This window comes from Microtus oregoni, unplaced genomic scaffold, assembly GCF_018167655.1.
Source record: "Microtus oregoni isolate MIOR12 unplaced genomic scaffold, Mior012 000052F_007, whole genome shotgun sequence".
Lineage (NCBI taxonomy): Eukaryota > Metazoa > Chordata > Mammalia > Rodentia > Cricetidae > Microtus > Microtus oregoni.
Genome location: NW_024543819.1, coordinates 139,063 through 166,996, shown reverse-complemented (window position 1 = coordinate 166,996; position 27,934 = coordinate 139,063). Strand labels below are relative to the sequence as shown.

General features: G+C 42.7%; 2 protein-coding genes across 5 annotated transcripts in view; one reads left to right on the top strand and one right to left on the bottom strand.

The window, feature by feature from the left end:
- Nucleotides 1–1,470: 1,470 nt before the first annotated feature.
- Nucleotides 1,471–13,379, bottom strand: LOC121437419 (ER membrane protein complex subunit 5). 2 transcript variants are annotated; one of them, XM_041637313.1, is made up of 5 exons: nucleotides 13,233–13,379; nucleotides 10,566–10,618; nucleotides 6,264–6,367; nucleotides 4,234–4,426; nucleotides 1,471–3,943 (listed from the first exon to the last, which is right to left on the bottom strand). In XM_041637313.1, the coding sequence occupies exons 1-4, from the start codon at nucleotides 13,309–13,311 to the stop codon at nucleotides 4,267–4,269; spliced, it is 396 nt and encodes a 131-aa protein (XP_041493247.1). In that variant the 5' UTR covers nucleotides 13,312–13,379; the 3' UTR covers nucleotides 1,471–3,943; nucleotides 4,234–4,266. The 2 variants fall into 2 exon arrangements, with proteins under 2 accessions (XP_041493247.1, XP_041493246.1); XM_041637312.1 differs by having other exon boundaries at nucleotides 1,471–4,426.
- A 353-nt stretch (nucleotides 13,380–13,732) lies between these two features.
- LOC121437418 (sodium/hydrogen exchanger 6) overlaps nucleotides 13,733–27,934 on the top strand; it is a 71,921-nt gene continuing 57,719 nt past the window's right edge. Inside the window, exons 1-3 of one of the 3 annotated variants that reach the window (XM_041637309.1) lie at nucleotides 13,733–13,891; nucleotides 14,183–14,372; nucleotides 26,304–26,528. In XM_041637309.1, coding sequence (XP_041493243.1) covers nucleotides 26,360–26,528 — 169 coding nt within the window. In that variant the 5' untranslated portion in view covers nucleotides 13,733–13,891; nucleotides 14,183–14,372; nucleotides 26,304–26,359. Of the gene's footprint in view, nucleotides 13,892–14,182; nucleotides 14,373–26,107; nucleotides 26,162–26,199; nucleotides 26,529–27,934 lie in introns of those variants that run through there. The other 2 variants (XM_041637310.1, XM_041637308.1) reach the window with 2 other exon arrangements.

Sequence of the window (27,934 nt, the reverse complement as noted above, 5' to 3'; positions counted from 1 at the left end):
TCATCTCTGGCTAGTTTGGGACTCACTTTGTAGATCAAAGATGTGTGCCACCATACCCAGCTCAATCGGGCTTTTTTTGACTGTCATTTTAACTGCATGCTGTATTTGTGAGGCAGTGATTACATGTTGCTGCTCAAGGACCAAGTCCTGTACCCCTGCAGGGAACTTGACAATTAGAAGTGACATTATGCAGTGAGTGCAAAACCAAAAGCACATTAAGACTTTACATCCACAGTGGGGTGTGGTGGTGCACACCTGTAACCTCAGTATGTGGGAGGCTGATGCAGAACATTTAGGAACTCAAGTCCAGCCTTGATTATATAGGGAGTTTGAGGCCAGTCAGGGCTAAATAAATGAATCATCATCTCAAATATGTATGTGATAATAATTAAAGAAAAAGAAGCCATGAATTTGAAAGATAGTAAGAAGGGCTATATGGTATATGGAAGGGGTTGGAGCAGTAATGGAAAGGGAGAAATTATGTAATTATAATCTCAAAAGCTAAAAAATATTTTTAAAGGAAGACTTGACATTAGAGTATGCATTTAGGAAAAAGGCATCATACTATTAGCTCACATTTTTCTGGAGACAGAGAAGCTGAAGAAATGAGATTAAACGTTTAAAAACTAACAAAAACACTACTAAAAACAAGGTGAGACAATCACTTATTTATTGGACAGGGCAAAGGTCATTTAAAGAGAGGAAACATATCCAAAAATTGGGTTTTTATTGGTGTTACAGGCATCAAGGCTCACAAACAGTATTCGATACATCGTGGAAACAGGTCACGTACAGCCAGGAAGATGCTGGTCATGTCACTCAAAAGTATGCCACAAGTGCTTGGGAAGCAATCATTAGGGAGTCACTGTGCATACTTGTCACCAATTCACACTCTTTACTCCCTGCAGCTGAGCTATTAGCCCATAAGATTTGGCTAGTTCCCTGGTTATGAAGTGTGTGTTCCTGCATTCTGGAGAACTTTTTTTTTTTTTTGGTTTTTTTTTCGAGACAGTGTTTCTCTGTGGTTTTGGAGCCTGTCCTGGAACTAGCTCTTGTAGACCAGGCTGGTCTCGAACTCACAGAGATCCACCTGCCTCTGCCTCCCGAGTGCTGGGATTAAAGGCGTGCGCCACCACCGCCCGGCTGGAGAACTTTTTAATGTCACTGAAAGCACATCAGTATAGGCTTACCTAGCACTAGCTCACATCGCTGTTTTTTGAACTACCCTAGGTAGTAATGGACTCTCACACAGTATTGTAAATAAAACTCTGTACTGAACACACTTAGAACTGTTACAATGCACCCAAATCTTATTTATTTTATAGTACCTTAGTTCAAGAAGATAGCAGAAATTCAATGAAGTTGATTTAAAAAAAAAATTGGGATGTTTACCTGGTCCTGAGGTATAACAAGCTGTCCGCAAAGGTAGACACATCTAAGATTTGCTATGTCAATTATTTGCCAAAAAATTTTAGCATTATATTTAGCAGTATTTTCTTGGCTGGGTAGGCAAGAATAGATTGTAATATCTATTGTAGAAACTCAATAAATGTTAGAAGCAGTAGTATGGATGTTTGGCTAGAAGGAAAACTATTCTATGTAACAAGGTTAACTGAGGAGTCTGTCAGGAATTGGCTTTCTCTCTTTAAATCCATTAATTTATCAACTATTTTTTCCTGTGATACTATGGATGAACCTAAGGCCTTGCACATGCTAGACAAGCATTCTACCAGATTTACAACCCCAGCACCTCAACCACTTCCTCTCACTGTATTTGGTTCTGGGTTCTCAAGATGAGTGTTCACTCCACATAGGAAACTGATCACAAAGACTAAATATTGCATTAATTAAATTTTAGTAAATGATCAGGTTATACATATATAGACTATTGGTCCCTAGGACCTAGGTGAGATACACTGGGAAGAAATCAGAGGTGACTACTAAAGACATGGCTTCTTTAGGAATAGTAAAATGGCCTAGATTTATCATGTAGTCGTACAATTTTGTGAGTATATTAAAAGTTACTTAATCGCACTCTTTTAAGTTTATATAACTTCTTTAAGGATAAGGTCTCAATGTGTTATTTCAATCTGGCCTTGAATTTGTGACAACTTTCCTGCCTTGGCTTCCTGAGTGTTAGGATTTCAGCTGTGGGCCAGATCTGAAACTATGCCCTTTAAAAGGATGAAATTACAAAGCGTGTAGATTCTCAGGAACATTGTTATGAAAACACATTAAGGGAAGACAGTCTCCAAAGAGAAGAAAATGAGGCTCTTCAATCAAGTAAGAGTCAAGGAGAATGGCAGAAAGGCCTGATGGTACAGCATGCTTCTGGCATGCCATTTTGATTTCACTAGCATCACGTTAGTCCTTGGATTGACTTTTTTTTTGGGGGGGGGGTTGGGGTTAAGACAGGGATTCACTAAGATAGCCCATATTTGCCCCAAACTTGTGATCCTGCTTCAGCCTCCTAAGTGCTAGGATTACATGCACATGCCACCACGCCTGGCTTGACTTCACATTTTTAGACTGTTTCTAAATTATTGTAGGCGATAAGTAGATTTCTTAGTTGTTCTCAATAGAGAACAGAGTCAGTGCTACATAGACTTAGCAAAACAAAAGAATCACAATCCAATGCCAAGGAGCAGGGATGTAGCTCAGTTTGTATAGTGCTTGCTTAGCATGCATAAGGTCAATCCCCAGGACCCAGAAAACCAGGTGTAGTGCAGCACCTATTATAATCTTAGTACTGAGGAGGTGGAGGCATAAGGATCATCCTTGGCTACATAGTGAGGTTGAGGCTAGCTCAGGTTATGTGAAATCTTCTGTACACACAAAAAACAAAAACCACAAAAACAAACCAACAACAACACAATCTTGTCCTCTGAGGCTGTGCATTACTGGGTAGAAAGGCTGAGTGAGGTTCTTTCTTAATGAAAAAAATGCCTCCAAGTGTAAGAACATCTGGATCTCAAGACCCTGCCTTAAACAAACAAACAAACAAGCAAACAAAGAAACAAACAAGCTTCAGGTGGGTTTCCTTTCAAAATCTGCAGTTATTCCCTTTACGCCTATATAATTTAACAAAATTAATGTGTTGATGCTTGTGGAAAGCTATAATCTCTGCAAAGTAATGTGGAGCCTCTTAGTTTCCTAGCTAAAAAAGCGACTCCAATTTTCCTAAAAGTAAAATTACTGTTTCTGAAAAACATTCAATGCTGTGTCCTTCTGCTCACCTTCAGCATGGCAGTGAAGATGAAGACTCCAAGCCAGCTCTCAATCAGAAGCTACAAAGCAACTTCTTAAATGACCTCAATTTTCTAAGAGAATTGAAATAGACTAGCTCCAAATAATTAGAACATATTTGGCCCAATTTCTTTGTGTGTGCCTTTAGATTAAATGAGACATTTCCTTTATTTTTACTAATTCACCAATTTAGTATGAAATAAATAAGCCAAAAGACTTTGAATGAGTGAAACTGGCTAATGACAATCAGTTTTCCACAATCAATACTATTCTACATAGGCAAGATAATGAAGTCACAAATTTTCCTTTTGGTCTACTTTCAACTAGTCTTACACTATCAGTAAAGAGTTTACAACAAAACAACATGAGTAATTTTACAGCAAGATGGACTTGTTAAATACGTATGACAGAATTTCTGACACAAAATTTGCTCACTGCACACAGAATCTCAGAAGTGATGAAACAAGACAGCTGATGTTAGAAGGAATCTGGGAGTGGGGTCTGGAGAGAAACCATTGATAAAATAAAAATTGGCAAGTATCTGTAAAAGCAGATTCACTCTTTATGGGACCTAAAAAACCTGCAAAGTCACCATTTTGGTCTTCTTCAAGAAGTTGGTCTAATAAGAACTGAAGACCATTTGACTCTTGTGCTGCAAAATGCAGGTGTTACATGGTATTTTCAGGATTCCTAAAACCTGTAGTGCAAAAGAAAAGAAATCTATGAAAATAAATAATCACAAAAACCCCAATATTTTTCTGGGAAATGTGTTTGAAACAGTGACTTTTACAAAACATGGGAATTGTTTCAAATGAACAAAAACCTCTATACGAAACTTCGAAGATTCATTTCACAGATAACTTATACACCATTTGATTTCAACAATGTACAAATAAGGGCCATAGAGTATTTTAATTAGCTCCGAAATAGCAATATAAATACTGATGTTGGGGGGAGTGTTTTACACCCCAAACTCCAATACTCAACTCTGTCTGTCCTATTATTGAATTTGTAAAAAGCTTAACGGCGCAGGGAGTCAAGCTTTCGTAACTTCAATGACGTGTTAGAGGACAATGCATCTAGGTTTGAAGAACTTGGTGCATCCGAAGGCCGGAACAGCACTCGGCCACGATGATTAAACACATAAAAAGATGGATGATTCCTTAAGGTATCAAATGTCCTTAAAAAGAAAAAGAGCACCAAGTTTAGATAAACCTTTATAATAGCACATTTGAAAAATGAGCAGACTTCTAATTAATTAAGAATTTGCTGTGAATTATATTTTTAAATAATAAATCTGAGATTAGACTACAAATGGTAATCACACTGTGTTGCATATTTTTACTATACAAACAATGTAAGAAATTTGGAAATGACCATAAAGTTCTCAGATTTTTTCTTCAGCCATTGATTCCCTCCAGAACACCTGTCAACAATAAGAAATACTAGATAAACTTCAGTCATCTCTACAAACTACCAGTAGATTATGATAAATCATATGTCAAATGCTAGCACACAGATGTACCTCTGATTATTCTCCTTTGGCCCTAAGCCTTAGACATTTCAAGGATCTGTTTTTCAAGTACAATGAAAAATCCTTTTTGGCCTTCTGTATGTACTATTGGCCAAACTCAACTATTTTGCTGCCCCTACTTGACGCCATTTGGTTTGGCTCCTTTCTTTTCTGGCCTCTTGCCTGAGATCCTTCGAAGACTCTCCCAGTGAGATTTGTATCATCTAAAAAAGTCCATAAATGTCCTGAGATATGAGTGGTTAGTGTTTGTTTTTAAATATTATTTTCCTAAAAAAAGAACCAGAGAATCTTCCCTTTATGGAAAAAAAATCTCAAAGTTAGCCCCACTTAACCATCCAAATGGAAATATGGTGGGGGGGGGGGGCTGGAGACGTAGCTCAAGGGTTAAGAATATATGCCCTTCCAGGGTTTAGTTCCCAGAATCCACGCTGGGTGGGTAGCTCATAACTGCCTTTAACTCCAGTTCTAGGTGAATCCAATTCTCTCTGGCCTCCACAGGCACCTGCATGCACACAGTGCACAAAAACTCATGCAGCCACATATACATAAATACAAAAAAAAATCTTTTTTAATATCATGTATTTCTTTTTAAAAATAATTTATTTTTTAAAAAACTATGTTTTCTCACTTTACATATAAATCCCAGTTCCCACTCCCTCCCTTTCAAAATAATGTTAAAATAAATGGGAATAATGAGGTAAATGGAAGGGGAATAACTTCCTCTAGTGTACAGATGTTTACTGTGAATTCTTCTAAGAAAATACTGTAAAGGGTTATTGTTTCTAAATAAAGAAGGTAGGGAAAATCCAGAAATGGAATTGAACAAACTGAAGTAAAAATATGGAGAAGGCAAGCAAACAAAAAACAGGAGAAACTTACAGAATAATGATGTTCTTTAATCTAGAGACAGAAAAAGGGCCGAGGACACAGCTTAGGTTCAAATGACAGAGGAAACAGAAAATTCAGTTATTCTTCCAAAGACTAAGCTGGGACAAGAGGATAAGAGAGTAAGAAGGGGGAAGACAGAAGGAGAAGAGGGAAAAGAGGGAAGGAACCTGGATAATGTTTCTGAGCTATTTTCTATATAAGTATTCTCATCTGTCTTTCACATTCTAACCAACCAGTAATTTTAGGGCACTAGCAGGAACCACAGTCTACCACCTTGTTTTTACTTTTCTCCTTTTATGGTTTTGTTTTGAAGCAGGGTCTTCTTATGTAGCCCAAACTGTCTCGGAATTTACAATCCTTCTGTTTCATCCTCAAGAGTACTGGGCTTACAGGTGTGTGCCATTATGCCTGGTTTTCAACTTCTACTTGTCCTATGACACCAAACACTGACTTGGTACTTTTGCCTCATTACTCCTACAAACTACATAATCAAAGGATATAAATGAAACCAACTATTGTGTAGCTAAAATCACACTGTAAATCATGTACAGAAAACAAATCTCTAGAAGTTAAATGCTTCTGGAAAGGAACTTACTTATTCTTTAATTCTGAAGTGGCATCCATGTCTTTGAACTCTCCTGCGATATGAACTATGCCATAACAGGTAACTGCAAAGGCCAGAAGTGTCTGAAGAACTATCTGTGAGTATAAAGATGCAGATTAACAAACAGCATGTGAATACTATTTGGAAAATTGACAATCCGCTTCCCCTCCGATGCAAGTTCTAACAAGCATTCCCCATTGCTACTCAGCAAGGAGTCACTTCGTGAAATAATTTGCACTCAGACACAATAAAATTTCTTAAATACAATAACACTTCTGATGTCTTAGGAAGTGAATTTAGCAACATGCTCAGAGAAGCAAAGTTGCCAAATACTGACTGGTACCAAGTCACTTAGAACTCAAGTACCAAACAGTGTCTGCTTCCAAGAGCAACTAAAACTCCTTTTTGTTATTCCATTACTGGCCATTATCATAGAGGGCACAAAATATATGAGCACAGTATAAAGAAGAGCAATAAAAGGTATCACGTACCCGCCAACCAACTAAATGGTGTGGGAGGTCCTTCTGTCTATGGGTTGCTTTTATTGGTTAATGAATAAAGAACTGCTTTGAGCCTATGGCAGGGAAGAACAGAACTAGGTGGGGAAAGTTAGGCTGTATGCTGGAAAAAAGAAGGGCGGAGTCAGAGAGAAGCCTTGGAGCCACTGGAGCCAGACGCTGGGAACTTTACCCAGTAAGCCACAGCCATGTGGTGATATACAGTTTAATAGAAATGGGTTAAATTAATGTAAGAGTTAGCCAATAAGAAGCTAGAGCTAATGAGCCAAGCAGTGATTTAATTAATACAGTTTCTGTGTGATTATTTCAGGTCTATGCTATCTGGGTGGCCGGGAACCAACATGCAGCCTCCTTCCTACAACTAAACTTTCAATTCTTCCCCTTCTCTTTTTGAAACAGGGTCTCATTATATATCCCAAGTTGGCATTAAACTCACCATCTTCCTGCATCAGCTCTTCCAGATACAGCAATTACAGGTGCATACCATCAAACCCAGCTTCTCAGAACCTTCCAAGTCCCTGTCCCATTATTTCCTTTCCTTTTTTCTTAAAGTTAACTACTGTACTTAATTATGCATTAATCAGTTCCTTGCTGTTTTTGAACAATTCATGAACCTCTAAACATGTTATTGTTTACTTTTCCTCATTCTGAATCTCATTTAAATGCACCCCAATACGTTCTTCTGAGTCTGTCTTCTCTCATCGTTATTTGTGAGATTCACCCCCACAGCAGAAGTCTAAGTCCTTTCATCGTGTTTAGTGCTTATCATAAGAAAACATCATGATTTATTTCATTATTGCTGTTATTTTTACAAGGTCAACAGAAATATTCCTACATGCCTCCTGGTACAGAGCATGTGTGCGTTCAGATTTATTACACAATACCAAACCGCTTTCCAAACAGGTTGTACAAGCAACAATGCTTAATTTCATGTTTGAAATTAACCAACACAGCATTATGGGTGTTTTCTTAATTATAATTACACAAAATTTTAAAATTTGCTAATTGAGAATCCTAAGAAAGTTACTTTAAAAAGATATAAAAGTACATGTATATGTTTGTATACATCTACCAAAAAGAAAAAGTGAAAGGAGGGTAAGTTAACAGCCACATATACTACATCTTTAGTTAAAAACAGAGACATAAACCCTGTCTCGAAAAACCAAAACAAACAAAAAAAAAAACAAAAAAAAACCAGAGACATAATAAGCCACAAGCTAAGACTGTCTAAATTAAAACCCAATGACATCTGAAATGTTACTCTACATTCCAATCACCATTATACCAAAGAGATTGATTGGTTTTGTTGTTGTTAAGACAGGGTCTCAGTTCAATGTTGCTGAGGAAAACCTTGAACTTCTGAGCCTCAGGTCTACATTCCAAGTGCTTGGATTATAGGTGTGTGCCACCATGCCCACTTTATTGGGTAAAAAAGATCAAACACAGGGATTTGTATATGCCAGGCAAACACTGTACTGAGTTACATCCCTAGCCCAAAGGAGACTGTATTTCATATAACACAGCAAGAATGTGGTAAATCAATGAACTTCCATGAAAATATGTCCCAGAAAAATTATGGCCAAGGAAAACTAACTATAAATTAGGTGGAGTAGCACCCAGGAGATGAAGGCAGCAGAATCAAGAGTTTCAAGGCCAGGTTTGGTTATATTCACTTTCAGTGCTAGCCTAGGCCACACAGCCTGTCTCCAAAACAAAAGCAAAAAGTAAAGCTAGCTAACTACAAGACGACATATATACTTAGTATTGGATAACGAATTGGGGGCTCTTCCCTGATGAGACATCTCTCCTACTCTCAGCATTCCTTAGTTGTCTGTGCTTCTTTGTCTAGTGTTGAGGCCCTATGGTCATCTCTTAAATCATATACATACAAGTAACATTATAGAAACTGAGCAGTTGTATTTATATATATTTTTTTTATTTTTTTTAAATATTTTATTTATTTATTATGTATACAATATTCTGTCTGTGTGTATGTCTGCAGGCCAGAAGAGGGCATCAGACCTCATTACAGATGGTTGTGAGCCACCATGTGGTTGCTGGGAATTGAACTCAGGACCTTTGGAAGAACAGTCAATGCTCTTAACCACTGAGCCATCTCTCCAGCCCCTTGTATTTATATATTTACAAATATATAGATATATATTTATGCATGTAACAAAAATTAAAGAAATAGAGGCCATGAATTTGAGTGAGAGCAAGGGGTGAGTGCATGGGAAGGGTTTGAGGGAGGAAAGAGGAAATAATCCAAATATATTTTAATTTCAAAAACATATTTTTTTTGAGACAGGGTTTCTCTGCATAATCTTTTGGCTGTCCTGGAACTCACTTTGTAGATGATGCTGTCCTTGAATTCAGAGATACACCTGCCTCTGTGTCCCAAGTGCTTGGATTAAAGGTGTGTGTGCACCACCACAACCGGCTTAAAAACAATTTTTCAACTACATACATAATGTTTTTATAAAGGATGTAGTTTCAATCTTAATTTTGTTTTAGGGGAAACATAGGTGCCACAGTGTAAGGGTTCAAATCAAAGATAACTTCCAGAAGTTGGTTCTCTCTTATCATGTGGATTCCAGGGATTAAATTCAGATCATCAAGTTTGGCAGCAAGTGCTCTTTTACCCACTGAGACATCTCACCAGCCCCCCAAAGCTGTTCCAATTGGTAAAACAAAGTACATGCACCTAAGACAACACTGTATATACATAAGAAAAAGCCTAAACTCTTGATAGCCCTTAAAATATTATGAATAAATGTGAAATTGCCAGGGAATGGGATCAGTTCTGCTGCTGCTATTCTTTGAATTTTGTGTGATTAGTTTATTATTTTTTATACCTATTATTTAATTCTGTTACAAAGAATTCACTATTCATATAAGTTTAAATCTACTAATAAATTATAAGTAGGGAACAGGCATTAATTCAGGTTAAACGCTACCTTCTTTAGTTTTTACGTACAGTCAGCATTGCTTGCTTTTAGCTTTATTTTTCAAACGGAACTATTGGGCCAGTGAAATGGTTGAGTAGGTGAGGATGCTTGCCACCAAGCCTGATGGCCTGAAAATTTTCCCCTGGGACCCATATGGTAGAAGAGAATTGACTCCTGCTGATTGTCTTTTGACCTACACACTTGTGTCATGGCATGAACACCCACACACATAAGAAAATATTAAAAAAGGATATTTTATAAAAACTTGAGCCAAATGACAATTTTAAAAGGCCATTTTATACTGTGGATACAGAAACTTCTAGAAAGGCCCCCATTTCCTTCTTTAGTTTTTTTTGTTTTTTGACAAAGGGTCTTACTCTGTAGTTCAGGTTGACCTCAAATCCACAACAATCCTCATGCCTCAATCTCCCAAATGATGTGATTAAGGCTGTGAGCCACTATGTCTGATAAAAAGATCTAATAGAATTTTTTTTAAGATTTTAAGATCTTTAGATTTTATGGAGTGATAAAAGCAGGTGCAGCTGAGGCAAGGTAACACTGGCCTTTAGTCCTAGCATTCAGGAGGCAGAGGCAGAGGCAGAAGCAGGAAGATCTCTGAGTTTGAGACCAGCTAGGTCTATGTAGCAAGTTCCAAGCCAGCGAGAGTTACACAGTGAGACTCTAAGTCAAAAAAAAAAAAAAGCAGGTAACAGATGTCATATCATGCCTGAAAATGATAAAAGAATAATAAAATAACATAAAAGTTACTATAAGCAAAGTGGCTGATTTTAAATATGAACTTAATGGACTATAAATGACCAACTTACATCTATTGGTAGTGATTCATCTTCCTTTTCTGTTAGTCGCATATAAGAACGATCTATAAACCAGAAACATACCATTAAGGAAATTGTAGCCCATTTTCCTTTCTTAAAATGCAAGAAAATCAATATACCAAAGAACTGGCCGACTTATATGCTACATAAAGTAATGCTAATCCCAAATTCCTCAAAACCCTCTTCCCATGCAGTCAGCAGCCTTACCTTTATGAATTAGCTTATGCTTGCCATGGCCCATCTCTATTACCTTAAATGACTGACAGATGGCCAAGTGTGAAACTGAAATAACTAAGCATAATTTTTCATTCATTAGTATAGAAAAACCTAGCCATTCTCAAACTTCCTTTCACTAAGTGGTCAAAGAAGTCATAATTATTTAATAATCACTAGGACTACAAATATCTTCAATGCTCTATGACCCTGCCATTGTACAGTGAACCCAAAGTGAAAACTAGAAATGTTTCTCTTCAGTGTAGTGGTGTAACTGAAGTTTCAGGACATCAATTTCTGTCCCCGCTACTACTTAATTCTGCTGCTGCCTTAACTGCAGGAGGCAGCAAGGGATTGAAGGATCAGGATTTGGAAACTGGTAACCCTGAATCCTACACAACACCAACTCTTTTATTTCCTATGATTTCTGCACCTTACTCAAGACATCCTTTGCAACCCCAACATGTATTTCATTTGTACAGTATTAAAATGATGTGAAAGTGAGCCAGGTGGTGGTGGTGTACACCTTTAATCCCAGCACTTGGGAGGTAGATGCAGGCAGATCTCTGTGAGTTCGAGGCCAGCCTCATCTACAGAGGGGGTTCCAGGACAGGCTCCAAAGCTACAGAGAAACCCTGTCTTGAAAAACAAAACAAAACAAATAAATAGAATAAAATGTGAAAGTGAGCAGAATGTTTCTTAGACTCACAGGACTACAGAACCACGCATCTGGCTGCGTGTCCTCCACAGTAAAATGGGATGTGCAAGTTAAACAGGATTTACTTAGTTCATGATCGCTACACCGCTATACTAAAAGTCACTATGGCAGAGATGAGCATGCGACACCATCATAGGATGCTATCTGATGCCACGATTTCACATGACACAACTAGTGTCAAAGGTGATGCTAGTCTTTTGCCAGCTCACGACGGCGTTACAGAGGTCTTGCTGCAGTTACAAATCCACAATGCACTGTACTCACTTGACAATTATAAAATCCAAAATCTTAATTGTAGATTAAGCAGGACAATTCCTACTCACTCGATAACGTACTCTAGACTTAAAATACCCAAACTGTTTTGAGCGAATGTGGTATGCTTTCAGGCAGAGTATATGTGAGCTTACAAAACTTATAAGAAAAGGAGTAAAAAAAAAAATCAATCCAATATCAAAAGTAGTTTTGAATTAACCTTCTAATGTCCCACTTCTAGCTAGCTTTCTTGCTTGAATGAAATCTAACCTGGCACTTTAACACTAGCTAGGCATTTCTTCATTTTTTTTAATATTTATTTATTTATTATGTATACAATATTCTGTCTGTGTGTATGTCTGCAGGTCAGAAGAGAGCACCAGACCTCATTACAGATGGTTGTGAGCCACCATATGGTTGCCAGGAATTGAACTCAGGACCTTTGGAAGAGCAGGCAATGCTCTTAACCACTGAGCCATTTTTCCAGCCCACATTTCTTCATTGTTGAAATGAGGACACTGGACTTTCAGTAAGGGCCTTCCTTGCTCTACGACTGTATATATATATAATAGAGCCAAAGCTTACTTCGAAAATAACCCAGTACTCCAGTGTATCCTAATCTCCTCCAGGACACTGCTTCACAAACCAACGTGCATGGAAATCACCCAGGGATCTATTAAAACGAAGATTCTCATTCACTACGTCTGAGGTGGAGCCTGAGTGTCTACTAACAAGCTCCCAGGTGATGGCCACGATGCTGTCCTAGTGACCACGAGCAGCAAGGCTCTAAGACACTTCCCGCGGGTCCTATACATACACACTCTCCCTTTAGCATATCCGCATTATCTTACTGTGATGCTTTCTTGTAATTAGTTCTTCACTAGCTTATTAAGAATCGCCTTGTGGCACCGCGGAACCTCTAGCATCTAAAAGCAGAAGCAACTTCAAGCAGTCCTCTGAGACAACAAATTAAAACTCACCCAACAGACGTTACCTGCTGCCCAAGGTCACACAGCCTCAACAGTTAAGCAAAATTTTAACAAGCAGCCCTTTAATGCTACCGGTCCACTGCTCTTTGCCCGTGTCACACTGCCTCCCGGAGGCAAACGGTCACTTAACTTCTCAGACTCTACCTGGACAGCCGAGCGCCCAGGATGCTGGCTACCTAACTGTCACGAGGCCACAAGCATTCAAAGTTCTCAATCCCACACTTTGTCTGATCCGACATCTCGTGTCTTGAGCAGTGGAACAGACACCGCTCTGAATCCGCTCTCGAGTCTCAGCCGGCTCGTCTAACCTTTCTGTGGTGGCTGTACCACAGCCCTCCGATCTCAACCCTCACCGAGGACCCAAACTGCTTTACTTAGTCACCCCAAAGGCTGTTCCGCCGGCACTGGGACCGACAGTTCCTCGGGGAAGCGCCCCCACACAGCCCTAGGTGTCCCACAAGAGGTCCCCGTCCTTCAGGCACTTACGCTGAGCAGCTGAAAAGGCAGCGTGGGCTAGGGCAAAGAGGCCGACACCTACAAGCCCTTTCCACAGCGATGGCGCCATGATTCGGAAGGAGCGGCAGCCCAACAAAAGGAGGCAAAGGGCGGCGGGGCTATTCCTTCTTTCACCAGCGGGCGTCCACGCGGCGCAGGAACATGACGTCACCAAAGCCCTAGGCGCGAAGTGCCGGCTGGCGTAAAACCCTGTGCGCCATGAGAACGAGGAAAAAGGAATGCTGGGAAGAAGGGGAAAGCGACAGGGAAAAAGGTCCTCGGGCCTCCCCCGAGTCTGCGCAGTGCTGCTGCGGCGGGAGGGGCGGAGCTGAGTCGAGGGCGTGAAAGAACGGGCTAAGTGAGACCAATGGGGAGAGGAAGGAGAGCGCCAGCAAATAAGCGCTGGACTTGGTGAAGGGGCGGGACTTACGGAAAGAACCAAGAGGAGAAGAGGGTGGGGCTGGTGGCCAAGGCTGTGGGTGCAGGATTCAGAATCCTAGCGGTTGGTATTTGGAGTTGGCTATTTGTGTGATTTGGTTTTCAACGAGTCTTTTGTTTCACTAAGTCTTCCCTATGCTTCTGGCCTCAGAGAAGTGGTGCTGAGAAAGATTACGGGGAGGAGGAGAGCATTTGAGCATTAATGTCAGGAGGTAAATAAAGTGCAGAGGGCGATAACTTGGTGGGAGGTGGGTGGAGCCCTGAACACTTAGCTTGCCGGAGATGCTCAGAAAATTAATCCAGCTTGTAACTTTTCTACTTTACCTTTCTTCAAGAAAGATCCACATGAAAAGGAGTGTAGCGTGGCAGAACTGTTTGGTCGTGAAGAACGCTAGCATGCATTAAGGAAAAAATAAGACAACAAAGGAATGTTTAAAACAGCCTGATCAGGATCCAGATGTAACCTCCTTTCTCTGTTTTTGTCTTCTTCTCCTAAAATGTAGGCACGCAAAAACGAGGTCTTCCCTTGATCTCTTCTTGCTCTGTTCTCTGTTGACAAGCTCATTAATTCGTTTGCACTTCAGACCAGCATAGATACTCCAGTGATCCCAAGTCAACCACTGCGTCTCAAATACCAGGCTCTGGCTCCCGGTCAGCATTCCCAGCCACCTGCCGCTGGATATTAATTTGCGTGTGAGTAGACCCTGTGGCACATGATATGGCCACATTGATATGGCCAAACGTAACTCCCCCCCTCCACTCTATGTAAGTTACTTCGGTGCTCCTGCTAAGTGCTACAGCTTTGTGAACTGCATATCACAAAGTAAATGTAATTATCGTTATTTCCCACCGACCTCTAAAGAACTGTCATCTGAACCCGTTGGCGCCCCAGTACCTGTTCAGTGGTGATCCTTATTATTTATGCCTTTTAAATTTGAACATCTCCACTTGTGATCTCCTTAATCTACTCTGAGTTTGTGTCACCTTCTAAACTATGTCATTTTTTCACCATCTTTGTTATGTTGCTGTTGTTTGCTGCTTCTTTTCCCACTCTGGAATGTGAATTGCAAGTAGACAGTTTTCTCTGTGCATAGAACACTGACTGTCATGTAGTAGACATTGAATGCGTGTTTGTTGAATGAAGAATGAATAAATGTTGGGAAAGAATTAAAAGTGACTTGATCACTGAAAAGATCTTTACAAAGACTCCTAGTATTTTGAATTGGATTTTTAAAAATCGCTGTGGTTTTTAAAACATATATTGGGTTTCTTCAAATCTGAAAAACTGACATCCAAGAGTCAATATACTTCCTTAGGTTTTTTTGTTTTGTTTTGTTTTGTTTTTTAACTGTTGGCCTATTCACTCAGGCTTTTTATTAACTCATAACTTACATTAACCCATAATTCTTGTCTGTCTTAGCCATGTAGCTTGGTACCTTTTATCAGAAAGGCATTCTCATCTTGTTTCCTTTGCATCTGGGTGACGACTGCAGACTGAGCCTTTCCTGTTCCCACAATTCTCCTGTTCTGGTCGCCCCACCTATACTTCCTGCCTGGCTACTGGCCAATCAGCATTTTATTAAACCAATACAAGTGACAAATATTTACAGGGTACAAGACCCACAGCAAAGGTCTGCTAGTATATAGGATTTTTGATTTGGATCCCATTACTCAAGCATTAAGTCATGATCATTACTGTTCTCTGGGCCTTCTCCGCACAGTGCTAGATCAACATCAATCACAATGTCCTTAGGAAAGCAGAACTATCAATAAACGTCACAGAACAAGCAATTAACTAATCACTATTTAGTTGGCAGGAAAAATGCTTTTTCCTTTCTTATTGGGATGTTGCAAGATATAAAATCCAGTTTTAAAACAAACCAAAATTTTGTTTTAGCTTATATAATGGTCATTAAAACTTTTCCGGGTTACCTAATAACAATTTATCTGATGCAGTAAATGATTTAATGATTGGAGGGTTTTGAGAGGGAGAGTTATAGGTTCTTAGTTATAACCTTTTTTAGTTTAGAAAAAAAGGCGAAATGTGATATTTCTTTTTTATGTGGTGATATTTCATTTGTGTTATAATAAATAAAGCTTGCCCGAGGATCAGAGTGTGGAGTGAATCCCTAGTTAGACAGAGGCCAGGCAGTGGTGGCGCACATCTTTAATCCCACCATTCAGGAAGTAGAGATAGGTGGATCTCTGTGAGTTCAAGGCCAACCTGGGCTATACAAAATTGATCCAGTGCCGGGGCAGTGGTTGCACACGCCTTTAATCCCAGCACTCGGGAGGCAGAGACAGGCAGATCTCTGTGAGTTCTAGGCCAGCCTGGTCTACAGGAGCTAGTGCGCCAAAGCTACAGAGAAACTCTGCCTCGAAAAACTAAAAAAAAAAAAAAAAAAAAAATTGATCCAGTCTAAAAGAGAAACAGAGTCGCGGTGGTGGCTCACACCTTTAATCCCAGTACTTGGGAGTCGCATACCTTTAGGAAGGTAGAGACAAGAAGGGATATGGCTGGGTGGAGAGAGGAATATAAAGTGGGAAGGAGACAGGAGCTCAAGGCATTCAGTCTGAGGATTTTTTTTTTAATTTATTTATTTATTTATTATGGATACAATATTCTGTCTGTGTGTATGCCTGCAGGCCAGAAGAGGGCACCAGATGTCATTACAGATGGTTGTGAGCCACCATGTGGTTGCTGGGAATTGAACTCAGGACCTTTGGAAGAGCAGGCAGTGCTCTTAACCTCTGAGCCATCTCTCCAGACCCTAGTCTGAGGATTTATAGAGACAGCATGCCCCATTCTGTCTGAGGACTGGGTAGAAGTAAGAACTAGTGGCTGGTTGCTCTGGTCTTTCAGCTTTCACCTCGTAATATCTGAGTCTACTTTTTAAAAAAAAAAAATTGGTGGGGTTCGCTTTTTATTGAAAATACATTTTTTTTCACATAATGAATCTTTTAAAAATTTAAATCTTTTTATTTTACATTCCAGCCACAGTTCTCCCTCCTACCCGTCCCCTCTCCTCCTCTCTAGTTCACTCCTCCCAACAGGTAAGGGCTCCCATCAGGAGTCAACCAAGTCTGGCACATTAAGGTGGGTCAGGACCAAGCTCCTCCCCACTGCATTAAGGCTGAGCATAGGATCCCATCATAGGGAATGGGCTCCAATAAACTAGCTCATGCACCAGGGATAGATCCTGGTCCTACTGCCAGGGACCCCTCAGATAGTCCAAGCTTCACCGCTGTCTCTCACATGTGGAGGGCCTAGTTGGGTCCCATGGAGACTCCACAGCTGTCAGTCTAAAGTTCTTGAGTTTCCGTGAGCTTGGTTCAGCTGTCTCTGTAGATTTCTCCATCATGGTCTGGACCTCCCTTGCATACATTCCCTCCTCCCTCTCTGTGATTGGATTCCTGTGGTGAGGGCAGAGGAGGAGACAGAGACTGACTCTCATTGTATAGTCTCTGCTGGCCTTGAAATCATAATTGAAAATTTTGTGCCTTATCCTCCTACCCAGTGCTGGGGGTTTTGGATTGTAACACTATCAACAGTTAAGAGTTTTCCAGGGGGCTGGAGAGATGGCTCAGTGGTTAAGAGCACTGGCTGCTCTTCCAGAGGTCCTGAGTTCAATTCCCAGCAACCACATGGTGGCTCACAACCATCTGTAATGAGATCTGGTGCCCTCTTCTGGCCTGCAGGCATACATGGAGGCAGAATGTTGTATACATTATAAATAAATAAATCTTAAAAAAAAAAAAAAGAGTTTTCCAGAAGTGTCTGAGTCCTGGGTCACTTCTTTAAAGACAAAAGAGGTTATGGAGAAATACACCCACTGAGAATTCTGATATTTGTATAAGCCACCAATGTATTTTCCTAGTCTTCAGGGAAGTGACTCGATTCTAGAAAAACAGTTTTGCTTTCTGTTAATAAACATTTGCATATCTCCCCATCTCGCTCTTACTCCCTTTCTTGCGTTCTCTACTCTTTTTAACCTTTTGCCTAGATGCAACTAGTGACAGCACTGTTTGCCTGAGAACACAATCAGACTGCATCAGACACATTCCTAAGTAACCACAGAAGTGTCTGAATTATCCCCCCTGCCAAAACACTCCCTATATGTGCCATGGATTAGTTAATGATACAGGTATTGGTGGAGGTGGGGATAATAACAGCTAAAGCATTTATAGGGAACTGTTCCCCAGGTTAGTGTGTTGACTAGAGCAACGTGTCCCAGCATTGGGCCTTTGTTTCATGCCAGCCAAGTTCTTAAATATCTTCAAATTTTACTTGTGAACATTTTAATCTCTGTATTTTCCCCTTTATCTCCCGTACTCTGACCTAGTTTGAAAATTCACCTTTTTTGCAAATGTGTTCCTATTACAGATATCTATAAGAAAAATATATAAAATTATATTATATGTACTGAAATGGTTGATGGGATGTGTTAGTCTGTGCTGCCAAGTCTAATGACCTCAGTTTAATCCCCAAACCCACACGGTGTTAGGGGAGAGAATGATTTCCTTAGAGTTGAATATGGGGGAATGTGTAAACACACTGAATTAATTTTTTTTTGAGACAGGGTTTCTCTGTAGCTTTGGAGCCTGTCCTGGAACTAGCTCTTGTAGATCAGGCTGGCCTCGAACTCACAGACACCCTCCTGCCTCTGCCTCCCGAGTGCTGGGATTAAAGGCCTGCACTACCACCACCCGGCCTGAATTAAAGATTTTAAGAAAACTTTTTAAAGCCATTTATATCTAGAACTATGTCTCTGGGTAACAGATTCTAGGATTCTATAGCCTTCTAGGCAAACTAACCTGCTTGCCTGCTCTGTCTAACTGCCTGCCCTTCTCCTTTCCTTCCTCTTATCCTCCCCACTTCTCGGACTTATCAGCAAGCAAGGAATTGCATAGATCTTTCTCAGGGAAGGAATCAGATCAATAAAACAGCAGAAACTGAATCATTCAGACAGGCAGCTCTGCCACACATCCATATAGGTTTCCCCTAACACATCCATCATGCAAAAAGTGCTGCTCCAGGTTCCCTGAAAACGTGTACAGGATCTGCCAGAGAAGAATTCACACATTTTTTAAAACAATAGCAAAAATCAGGAGAAGCAGAATCCCTTCAACACATTTTATCCTTGAGCCAGGCAGATGTGTAGCCCTTATCAGGGCTTACGCCTTTCTGCAGGCAGCTTCTTGTGGCCCTAGGCAGCTCCCTAGAGGCCAGAACTAGAATCCAAGTCCCTGTATTGAAGCTCTCTCTAGGAAACTAGCATTTTCAAAATTGATGTTGCATCCTTTTATTTTCTTTTTACAGGCATAGTGTGTACTTGGAAGAAATTCAAATGAGAAACAACAAAACATGTATCTCAAAAGATTAAGTAGCACCTTGGTATTTTGAGAATCCAACCTTTTCCATTTTTGTTTTGTTTGTTTGTTTGTTTGTTTTCTCAAGACAGGGTTTCTCTGTTTAGTCTGTGGCTGTCTTGGAACTTACTCTGTAGACCACACTCACTCTGTGGCCTTGAACTCACAGAGCTCCTGGCCTCTCCCGAGTGCAGGGAAATAAAGGTGCACACCACCAACGCCCAGCTTGAGAATCCAATTTTAAGATTGTATTTACATGACTTCGTGGCTTTGAGATTTGTTTGCTGAATTACTTAGACTACAGTCATTTTCTAGAGCATGTACCCTGGACTGTGCTGAGTTTAGACCCTGGATTTTCCTTCTGTACATCTGGGAAATTGGAGGAGTGTCTGATCTCTGTGCTTCAGTTCCGTCACCTGTAACTTGAGGCTAGCCACAGTGCTCATTTATAGGGCTGTTGTCAGAGCTGAGCGTGCTGCTGCCTGTGAGTGGTGAGTAGTCTCACACACTGTAAGCACTCGGTGAATGTTGACTATTGTTTTATTAGTTAAAAAACATTTATTTTTAAAATTATGCCTGTGTGGATGTGTGGCTGGGTATGTGCACATGAGTACAGGTGCCTACAGAGGTCAGAAGACCAGTGTCTCCCCAGAGCTGGAGTTCAAGATGGTTGTGAGGAGCTGCCTGATGTGGGTGCTGGGAACTGAACTCAGGTTCTCTGGAAGAACAATACGCACTCTTAATTACAAAGCCATGTCTCCAGGCCTCAATTTTTTATTTACTGTTACTTTACTATCACTGTGGCTGTATGACATTGGGGGAGGGTGGCGCTTGTGTGCCAAGGCACAGATGTGGAGATCAGAGCACAAGTTCATGGAGATGGTTCTCTCCTTCCATCTTTATGTCAGTTCTGGGGCTCAAACTCAGATCCTCATGATTATACAGCAAGTGCTTTCTTTACCTGCTGAACAATCTCTTAATCCCCATTATTGTGTGTGTGTGTGTGTGTGTGTGTGTGTGTGTGTGTGTGTGTTTGTGGGTATGAGTACAGGCGAGTGCGGGTCAAACGACAACCCCAGGTGTTGGTCTCCACTCTCTCCCAAATCTGAGTAGAGATCCTGTTTGGTACAGGATCTCCTTGTTTGCTGCTGTGTACCCTAGACTAGTTAGCCCTTGAGCTTCCAGGGATTCCCTAGTCTCTGCCTCCTCTCTTGCTGGAGGAATACTGGGATTACAGATTGTGTTATCACATCTAGCCTTTTGTATGCCCTGGGTACACGAACTCAGATCTTCTTGCGTGTGCAGTAAGTATTTTCCCCACTGACTGCACCATTTCCCTAACTCCCATTATTATTATTTATTATTGATCCTTCTATTTTTCAGACTAAAGAGGTTCCCTATCCCATTAAATCAGTCACTTCTCCCATTTGATTACGGTTTTTTTTTTTTTTTTTGAGACAGGGTCTGACTGTGTGACTCTGGCTGGCCTAGATCTGCCTGCCTCTGCTTCTTGAGTGCTGACCCTTTGATATTTGAATTCTTGTGACCATTTCTAGATTGGGTGTATCTCTCAGGACTTTACTGATGCATCTGCATAAAGTAACCTAGGTTACTTGTATGAGGTTAATACAAGCGTGCGTTTCAGAGAGCCTCCCTAATGACACTGAAAAAAAATCTTACTTTTTTTCTTCACATTAGGATGGTCACATGAGGAAATAAATGGTGTGAAAACTTTTGCATGTTTATGCTGGATTCAAAATGTAGCTATGACTTCTCTAGCATTCACTTTATTATTGCCTCAGGACAGCCCATGATGCCCTCCCTCTGTTCTTGGGAAAAGTCAGGACCTCCCACAGCTTCGATACTGAGCAGAGGGCTCCCGAATCTATCGCTGGTCCTGAGCGTCAAGCTACATTTCTAACTGCCTACTCCAATGTCTGCATGTGGATTTCCCACCACTCTCCCTTTTTTTTGAGGGAGGGGAACAGGGTCTTATTGTCATTTATCCCTGGCTGGCCTGGGATAAATGTAACACAGGTTAGCCTCAGATTTGTGACAATTCTCCTGCCCCAGCCTTCTGTGTGCTGGGATTATAGTTATGTGTCACCATGCCTGGGTTCCCACCAGCTTCCTACATCAAGCTTGTGCGTAGCCAGGTTCAGCCTTATGACTTCCTATTATTGCTGCACACAGGTCTGTGTTTTCCAGTTATGCAGACTCAAAGCCACGAAGTCCTTTTTCAGTGTTTTTGTTTCTTTTTGGCAGTGCTAAGGATCGAACCCAGGGCCTTGCAGATGCTGAGCATATGCACTGACCTGCTCCTTAGCCATCTACACTGTATCAGCTTGTCACTTTATTCCTACATCATACAGTACACTGAGACCGTGTAGCACCTTGGCACTACTTCGGTTTTATTTTTTCCTCTTTTTTGGTAGGAGACTATGGTTTCTTGAGTGACCCATAGGCTTGGGTATTTGACTATTTGGTTCCAAGTTGGTGGTGGTGTTTGGAGTGGTTTAGGTGGTGCGGCCTTGGTGGGAAAAGTATGTCATGGGGGTCAGGCATTGAGATTATGTAGTCCCGCCCTCCTTCCAATATGACCTCTCTTTGAAGATGTGCTCCTAGTCCCCGTTGCTGTTGTCATGTCTGCTGCTTGCTGCTATGCCTCCCCAGCATGGTGGGCTGGTATCCCTCTGGAACGATAAGTCAAAGGATACGCTCTCTCCCTTAAGTTGTGTTTGCTCACGGCATTTGTCTCGATGAAGAAAAGTGACTGACTTGAAGAGGGCATAGAAGCTCCCTGTGTGACACAGGCAGGCCTCAAAAGTTTCTTGCTCCCTCCTCAGCCTTCTGAGCCCTGGCATGGCAGGCGTGTGTCACCATGGGCAACTACTTTCCTAAACTCTTAGCTGACCTCCCAGTGCTCATCTCGTTGCATGTAATTTATTTCCTTTTCTTCTGCCAAACCTAAACTGGGGAGACTTTTGATTGCGGAAATGGACGATTTAAACATTTCAGTTGCGTTGTAGATGTTCTGTAACGTGACTCTAACCAAACTTCCCCACCTTTCTCCAAGTGCGTGAGATCGTTAACCCACTGTTTATCAGGCACGTCCAGGGAACTAAAGATTGTGCCGAGCACGGCAAAACTTATCGGTGCTTTTCTGTTCTCAAGTATTTACTGAGTCCTTACCGTGTACCTGGTATTACAAAGTCCTCTTTCAGTTTATCCTTGAATTGAGTCTGTGTTCCCATGGATATTTAACGCCATCTGTAAACCTGAGGATTTCCTTTGCACTCGCTCAAATTCAAGAGAGCCCTATCGATGCATTGATATGATATGCGTTATTGAATACATTTCACGTTTTCTTCTGTATGCATATGTGTACATGTGTGTGTGGGTGTGTGCCATGGTTCATGTGTGGAGACCGTGGGACAACTTGCAGGAGTCAGTTTTGTCCTCCCACCATGTGAGTCAGGCTTATTGGCATATGTCTTTACCCACCAAGTCACCCTGCTGGCCCCAGGGCGCTTATTTTGGATAAGTTTTGTGCTAGGTGCTGGTGCAGGAGACATTTATGATCTTAGAAAATGAATATGCTAATGTATCAGGAGAGCTAGGATAGAGATTTGCCCAGGGGATTCAGAGCCCTTAGGAAGAAGAGCCCCTAACTCAGTTTGGTGACTTTTGGGACCTTTAATCTGAGCTTTTCCAGCCAAGTAGAAGTTAATTTTGGAAAGAAGGGGGTGTAGGCCATTCAAGCAGGAGGAACGCATGGGAACACATAGGAGACACACACGAAACACTCATGGAACTACAAGGTGGAATATTTTTTTGTTTCAGAATATCTGGAGTAAAATCTATCAGGGAAGCACAGGCTATAACAGTGAAGAAACAGCCTGGAGCCACAGTGCTCCAAAGATGTCCCCATGTTGAGGGACCAGAACTAAAGTGGGGGCACTGGAAGGATCTGGAGCAAGGGTGTGACCTACACAAGCAGAGTGGAACTTCAGAAAGTGCTGTCTCATAGGAGTGTGGGGGAATGATTGACAGGGATGAAGGCAGAAGGGCAAACTTTTCCAACAGAGGGTCAGATAACAAATACCTTAGGCTTTGCGGGCCCCCAAGCCTCTTTCAAAGTTACCCAACTCTGCCCTTGTTACAGAAAAACAGCCATAAACCTTAGGCAAACAAAGACACTTTTTCCACTGCTCCACTATGGAGGGACATGGAAATCTTGATTACTGCTGCTGTCACATCACAGAATACTCACTTGGGGCTTTTTAAAATTAGCATTTAAAAATGTCAGAACTGTTCTTAGCTTCCAGTCATAAAAGCAGACGACAGGTTTCTTTTGGGTCCCAGGCTGTCATCTGATCTTTGCTAATACCCCACACTAAGGGATATGATCACAGAAAGGATAGAAATGCTTTTGAGATGCTTATCTCTCCAGCAAGAGGAGAAATGGTGGTGCAATCGTTAATGGGGAAGCTTGAAGGACGATACCTGGGCCTGTTGACAGAGTAGCAGGGGACAGAAAAGGAGTCACCGGACGAGGTGGGGGTGGAGGGTGGCTTAGAGTGGCTTCTGGCAGAAAGGAAGTGAAGGGATGAGCTGGATGAGGGAATAGGTTTCTAAAGGAGGAGGAAACACCTTTTACGGGAAGCTGAAGGGGAGGAAGGATGGAAAGACATGGATGTGATAGTTCATCAATTGGAGGGTAGGAGCTTCCCAGAATGCTTTGAGTTTCTCAGTGAAAACAAGCAAGGCTGAATTCTGAGTTGTCTGACTGATTACTGGAGTCCCTCAAGGGTGGTGGAAGGGCTGAGAGGAAGCCAGAAAAGCCTATAAACCAGACGCACAAGTATGGTGGATGTGTAGGAGTGACCAGGAAGTGGTTAGGTGGCGAAAACAAGGAAAGAGAAGGTGACAGCTTCCCATGAAGGGTGGAGGAGTCAGGGCTCTGAAGAGTAAGGAGGAAGCAGAGCATCAGCTCCCTTAGGCTACATGATACATGGTGTGATGGTGCAGGCATGACACACATGTTGTCATGTAGGACAGGAAGGTTGTGAGGAAGTGAACCACCTCCACTTGAAACTGATTCAGGGCAAGGAAATGGAGGGGACCACGAGAACTGTCCCTTGCAGGGGGAGGTGGGGGGGGGGGGAGCTGGGAAAGTACTGCACAGAACACGCTGACCTGACGTGGACTCGCACTGGCAGGGGTGGCAGTAATGAAGAGAAATGGAGCTGGGAATGAGAGGTGGGAACAGTGTGTGTGCATGTGTGCGTTATGTGTGTGTGTGTGTGTGTGTGTGTGTGTGTGTGTGTGTGAGAGAGAGAGAGAGAGAGAGAGAGAGAGAGAGAGAGAGAGAGAGGCACATTCTAAGGGAAGCCTAAGTCCATGGCTTTGACTGTTGGCTGAGTTGGCGCTGTGTAGTCTCTCCTGGAGCTGGGCTCTCTAGAGGCTACAGATGGGCAGGGTATTGAGTTGCTGGGGCCATGGAAACTGGTGGTGGTCCGGGGCTGGAAGAGGTTTGTTCACTGTGGTCAAGCAAACAAACCTGTGGCTCCTCCGTTCTTAAGATCCAGACGCTCATCAGAAAGTGGTTTTGTGGACAGGCAGAATCACCTTGGGGTGAGTGGATTTGCTCAAAGGAGGTCTGGCCTTTCAGGTGTTCAGGGACATCCATCCAGTGCTGCAGAGAGCACAGCGGCTCCTGGCCTGGGTTTCTTGCCCATGTAACAGGCCTAGCCTGGTGTGAACAGGGAAGTGCGATTGGACTGGAGTCAGTGGGAAGGACGAGTCCTGAGGTGTCTTGGGAAGACAGACCGCCCCAGCTACTAATAGGGATGGGCAGTTACTGCTGGGAAAATTCCTGGCCTGTCAACCAGAACCACCATTCTAGAGTTGGTTTTCTCTATCTGAAGTCTCACTATCCTCACAGAGCTTAAAGGGTTTGTTAGTGACGAGGAGAAAAGCTTTCAGGATGGGACTTTTTACACAAAATGGCCGGGCTGGGATTGATAGTAATAGTAGTGATCTCTGAAAGCTTTGAGGAAGGAGACATATTCATAAGGGGAAGAATTAGCTCCTTTACAGGAGAGACTCAGTGTATACTCCACAGGTAGAGGCCTGAATGCTTGCTGACAGGCCAGGGCTTGAGACTTGTAGCGGTTTTATGTAGAAGTGAAAGTCTAGAGCTCAAAACCCCCTAAGGAGTGCGCCTGCAAGTATGGAGACTTTTTGGAGAGGTTCCCAAACACAGCTCAGCTATGGAGGTGAACTATGAAAATCTTGCCTTGTGAGTCCAGGGGACTACACAGAAATTTCTCTGGGGCAGTTGTGTGTGTGTGTGTGTGTGGGGGGGTGACAGGTAGGGAGTCAAAGAACTGGTGACACTTGCCTTCAAATGGCAATCTAAAAGAACAACAGGAGAGGGAAATAGCCTCTACCACCAGAGATTTCTCCCCAGAGGGAGGGAGGTGCTTCTGGGAGGAGGGAAACCTGAGCACAACTTGGTTGACTATCCTTTTGAAAGGCTGATGAAGCTCTGTATTCGTTTCTGACACAGGAGATAACATATATCAAGCTTTGACTGCTAAAGAAAACTCAATAATATGATCCATGCCTTTGTGTGAGTTCTTTTATGAACTCTTACCGTGTTTTCCCCCCAATAATGACAGAATAAGGGGATTCCGATTAAATTACAGAGCTGGAGATTGAGGCCACTCCCAAGGGGACAACTTCTTATCCTGTTAAGAGACGCTGGGGGACGATATCCAGATGGGTTATGAAGATGGATTCCTGTCCCCTTCCCAGCTGTCAGAATAGAATCAAAGTAAAGAGCGCACAATCGGCATCTGATTACACTGGGTCCATGTTTCTTCCGTAGTGTTTTCTACGTGGGTTAAATTTGGACAGATCTCGAGCTCTAGGTGTGCCCATAGGTGGTCAAAGCAGCAAAGGAATGGGGACGTGCAGGCAGGAGCTGTGGCGGTCCCTTTGAGAGTGGAGGCAGCGCGGGGCGGTGCCTGCACCGCCTGCTCAGCTGCAGCCCCGCCCCTTTCCCGTGAGCCCTCGGGGAGTGGTCCCACCGCGGGCGGCTGCGGGTGAGGAGTGGGGCGGGCGTGGGGGGTGGGGGGGAAGACATGGCTGTGCCTCGGCGCAGCTGGCGGCTGGCGCCTGTTCGCCGTGGCGTCTGCCGGCCCAGGGCGCGTCCGCTTATGCGGCCCCTCTGGTTGCTCTTCGCAGTGAGCCTCTTTGGCTGGACCAGGGCTTCGGACGGCTCCCGGGGAACGACAAGAGCCATGGACGAGGAGATCGTGTCCGAGAAGCAGGCGGAGGAGAGCCACCGGCAGGACAGCGCCAACCTGCTCATCTTCATCCTGCTACTCACCCTCACCATTCTGACGATCTGGCTCTTCAAGCACCGCCGGGCCCGCTTCCTGCATGAAACTGGCCTTGCTATGATTTACGGTAAGTGTCTTGGACCTCTGTCCCCTTACTGGTACTATCCCTTTCTCTGCCTGCCGACTGCTTCTCCTCCTGTCCTAGTCCTGCTCGGCCTACATTATGCTCCCCTTCTCATTTCATTTTCCGCCTCGTCTTAAACCGTCCTGGGTTTCTCTGGCTCATCCCCCCCCCTTTATTTCTGCTACGCCCCCCGTTTTTCCTACCTCGTTCTCAGCCTCGCCTCCCCATTTTCTCTGGCTCTCCTTGCTGTTTTTGCCTCCGACCCCACCCCCTTTTTCCTCTGCACCCCTCTGCCTACCAAGCTAGGCACCAGTAAGGGTGGGTGTTGAAGATGGGAAAGGGAGTCGGGTGCGGTGGCTTGGATGGGGCTTGGGGCAGAGGGAGGGGAAGACATCCTTGTAGTCTGTCTCTAGGGTGTCAGTTTGTTTAAGGTTCATTGAAGCTGCTGTAGTAGCTGTACTGGCAGCATCTGGCATTCATTTGGAGCCAGAGGCGACCTTTACTCATTGCCCAGCTTTTGCTATGCCTCCTTTCCAGATGCAGACCTTACTCCAGTGGAACCCACGCAAAATCAAAACCTGAAGTACGCTACAGAAGGCTCAGGACATTTTAAATGTCGTCCTAATTTATTATATTCTACCTGTGATACCTGATGGGGAGACCTAGGGTTGATCATTAGGAGTCAGGCTTATGAAACTGAGGACGAGTGAGAGTTAAGGTTCCTCAAGCAGCATCCTACATACGATATGATGAGAACAGTTCAGCCAAATAGTAATTAAGAATCTTCACGGTTATGTATAGGGGTGACTTGCCGTTAGCATGAGGTTATTGACCAATTGCTGTGTAAATGATTTTGGTTCTTGAGTCTCAGTGTGCGTTCTTTTGAGGTTATTTTTCTGTGCGTGGTGGGGCACATGATACACACGCGCGCGCGTGCACACACACACGCACACACACATACGGGGGGGGCAAGAAAGGAAAATCAAGCCATGGGCTTAGAAGCATTTTGAGCAATGCTCTAACCTTGCGAGGGGGGAAAGAAGATACTGCTGATGGTCTCATATCTGCCTAGGAGGGTATGGCTGAAGAGATGAGGGCAGACAAACAGTCCTGTCTGTGCAGTAATGTGTGAAGATTATCTTCATTTGGTAGAGTCTTGAATTATAGAGGGTTGTTTCTAAAGATAGGTATATGAAGGTTTGGCACTAAAAGGTATTTTTCCATGCAGCTCCCACCCCCTTCCAGTAAATCCAGACTTCTAGGTTGTGCATGCATCTCAAGGGTAGCAAGAAAAGGTAGTTGTCTGCCTTGAAAATGCATGGGCTCAGGCTTGGTTTTCGTTAGTAAGGTAATAAATTCTAAGCATGAGGAGTATTCTTGTTTACTAGGATGTCAAAAATGTATTTCTT